This window comes from Panulirus ornatus, chromosome 22, assembly GCF_036320965.1.
Source record: "Panulirus ornatus isolate Po-2019 chromosome 22, ASM3632096v1, whole genome shotgun sequence".
In the NCBI taxonomy this organism is placed as follows: Eukaryota; Metazoa; Arthropoda; class Malacostraca; order Decapoda; family Palinuridae; genus Panulirus; species Panulirus ornatus.
Window position 1 is genome coordinate 13,703,404 of NC_092245.1, and position 2,500 is coordinate 13,705,903.

General features: G+C 49.6%; 1 protein-coding gene across 4 annotated transcripts in view; it reads left to right on the plus strand.

The window, feature by feature from the left end:
* The window catches only part of LOC139756564 (homeobox protein abdominal-B-like), a 217,365-nt gene that overhangs the window by 211,839 nt on the left and 3,026 nt on the right, over positions 1 to 2,500 (plus strand). For all 4 annotated transcript variants that reach the window (XM_071676167.1, XM_071676168.1, XM_071676169.1 and 1 more), the window contains one exon: positions 571 to 2,500. This exon is cut by the window's right edge and continues 3,026 nt beyond it. In XM_071676167.1, the coding sequence (XP_071532268.1) occupies positions 571 to 929 (359 nt within the window). In that variant the 3' untranslated portion in view covers positions 930 to 2,500. The remainder of the gene's footprint in view (positions 1 to 570) is intronic.

Here is a 2,500-nt window from a genome sequence, read left to right on the forward strand (position 1 = left end):
TTCTGCCACTATTGTGATATCCAATTTACATTGCAAAGACAGCCAGATACCTGTCTGATCTAGCCTACAACGACCCACCACACACCTGTCTAATTTAGCCTACAGTGATCTGTTTATCATAGCCTGTAATAACCACCAGACACCTGTCTAACTTAGCCTGTAATGACCACCAAACACCTGTCTAACTTAGCCTGTAATGACCACCAAACAGCTGTCTAACTTAGCCTGTAACGATCACCAAACACCTGTCTAACTTAGCCTGTGATAACCACCAAACACCTGTCTAACTTAGCCTGTGATAACCGCCAAACACCTGTCTAACTTAGCCTGTAATGACCACCAAACACCTGTCTAACTTAGCTTGCAATTATCACCAAACACCTGTCTAATTAAGCCTGCAATCATCACCAAACACTTGTGTAACTAATCCTGCAAAAACGACCATAGCAAACACCCGTCTAATACTCATAACCAATTGTTTTTTAATCACTGTAGTTCTTTATAACTTAGAACAATAACTGAATGCATTTGTGTTGCGTGCCTAACCCCCTGTGTTGTCTTGTGTTGCAGGAGCCCTTGGGTCCATCCCACAGGAGTGGACCGGCACCATGACAGTGAGGAAGAAACGGAAGCCATACTCGAAGTTCCAGACGCTGGAACTGGAGAAGGAGTTCCTCTACAACGCCTACGTCTCCAAACAGAAGCGGTGGGAGTTGGCGCGGAACCTTAACCTCACAGAGCGCCAGGTCAAAATATGGTTCCAGAACCGTCGCATGAAAAATAAGAAAAATAGTCAAAGACAGGCGGCTCAAGAAGCGGCAGCAGCAGCAGCAGCGAACGGGGCTGGCGGTGGTACCCCATCTTCAGGAGGCGGTACACCAGGTCACCACCCTAACACCCCCCAGACGCCAAGCGCTATCAAACCTTGACCAGTGCAGGCAGCCTGCCCCTCCGCCTCCAGCCTACAGCCTGTCCCTCCCTTGGCCAGTCTGCCACCTGCCCCACCGCCGTTGGCCGCCGCCCATTCCGGCCTACCGACCATCTCGGCCGATATGTGGGCGTGAGGTGACCCCGATCTGGTAGGGCGACGGACGGACCTCTGCAAGTACGCCGTGACCTGCTGCGGTGTGTCGTGACCCCCTGCAGTGCTTCATAACCTGCTACTGTGTGTTATGACCTCCTGCAGTGCGTTGTGACCTCATGCAGTGTATTGTGACCCGCTGCAGCGTGTCGTGACCCCTTGCAGCGCGGGCGGGACCTGCTGCAGTGTACTGTGACCTTCTGCAATGCGGCTGTGACCTCCTGCAGTGCAGCTGTGACCTCACATAGTGCGTCTGTGGAGCTGAAAGAATGAAGGAAAAAAAATAGAACCAAATATCGAGCGGAACTCGAACTTAGCAAGAGTGTAGCGGGTAAAGCCCAAGTGATAAAGTAAGGTTGGAGGCGGAGTGATGGACAGGAACATTACTTATAAAAAAGTAACTTATAAAAAGTTAAAAAAAGGTTTAAAGAAACATTTTACGTACAAGACAGAGACTTGTTTCCAACGAATCTCCCATCTTCCCCCAATCCCCCCTTCTTCTCACCTCCCTCCCTCCTTCCCTCCCTCACTCTGAAAGACCTACTCACCCCCTTCTCCCCTCTCCTCCCACCCTTCCCCCTGCCGAGGGGGGAACAGAAACTAAGGGTGAATGGTGATTTTTTTTCTTCTTCTAGGAGGGGGTTCTCACCCCCACTCCTCTGCGTCAAGTTTTGGGCTTCAATATCCCACGTGTCTCTCCGAGGGACAGCCGCCAACATCGCCAACAACATCAACAACATCACCACCACCACCACCATCACCATCACCATCCTTCAGGTGCTACTCTGAAGGAGTGTTGTCCTGTGGTGATATCCTGCAGGACTCTTGTGGGCGACAGCAAGGATCTCTTGTGGTGGGGAGAGACATACAAGGATGTTACTATTGATGCTTCTCCTCTCCTCCTCCTCCTCCTCCTCCTCCTCCTCCTCCTCCTCCTCCTCCTCTTCTTCCTCCTCAAAACCAGCACTGTATCCCCCCAAACCGCCAATCCTTCCCCACTCCCCTTCTCTCTCTCTCTCTGTCTCTCTTTCTCCCCTCCCTCCCTCCCTCCCTCTCTCTCTCTCTCTCTCTCTCTCTCTCTCTCTCTCTCTCTCTCTCTCTCTCTCTCTCTCTCTCTCTCTCTCTCTCCCTCCCCCTCTCCTTTGTACATTACTATTTAACGTCAGGTGTAATAAATGTAAATAAAGAAATCCCATTTCGTACGCTGTAGGTAAAGTGCTTCATGTTTCATTATTCATTTTCTCAATGTCTCAGAGTCTAATGTAACATTGTTACCGCAGAAAGCCCTATTGTTCCTCTGTAACTAGAGCCCAGGGCAGCTTTACTCGTATCACATTATGTTGTTATCTATTGTTATCTTTTTTTTGTTAGAGAACGCAACGCAAAAAAAAAAAAATAATCAATGTCTCTTACACTAGA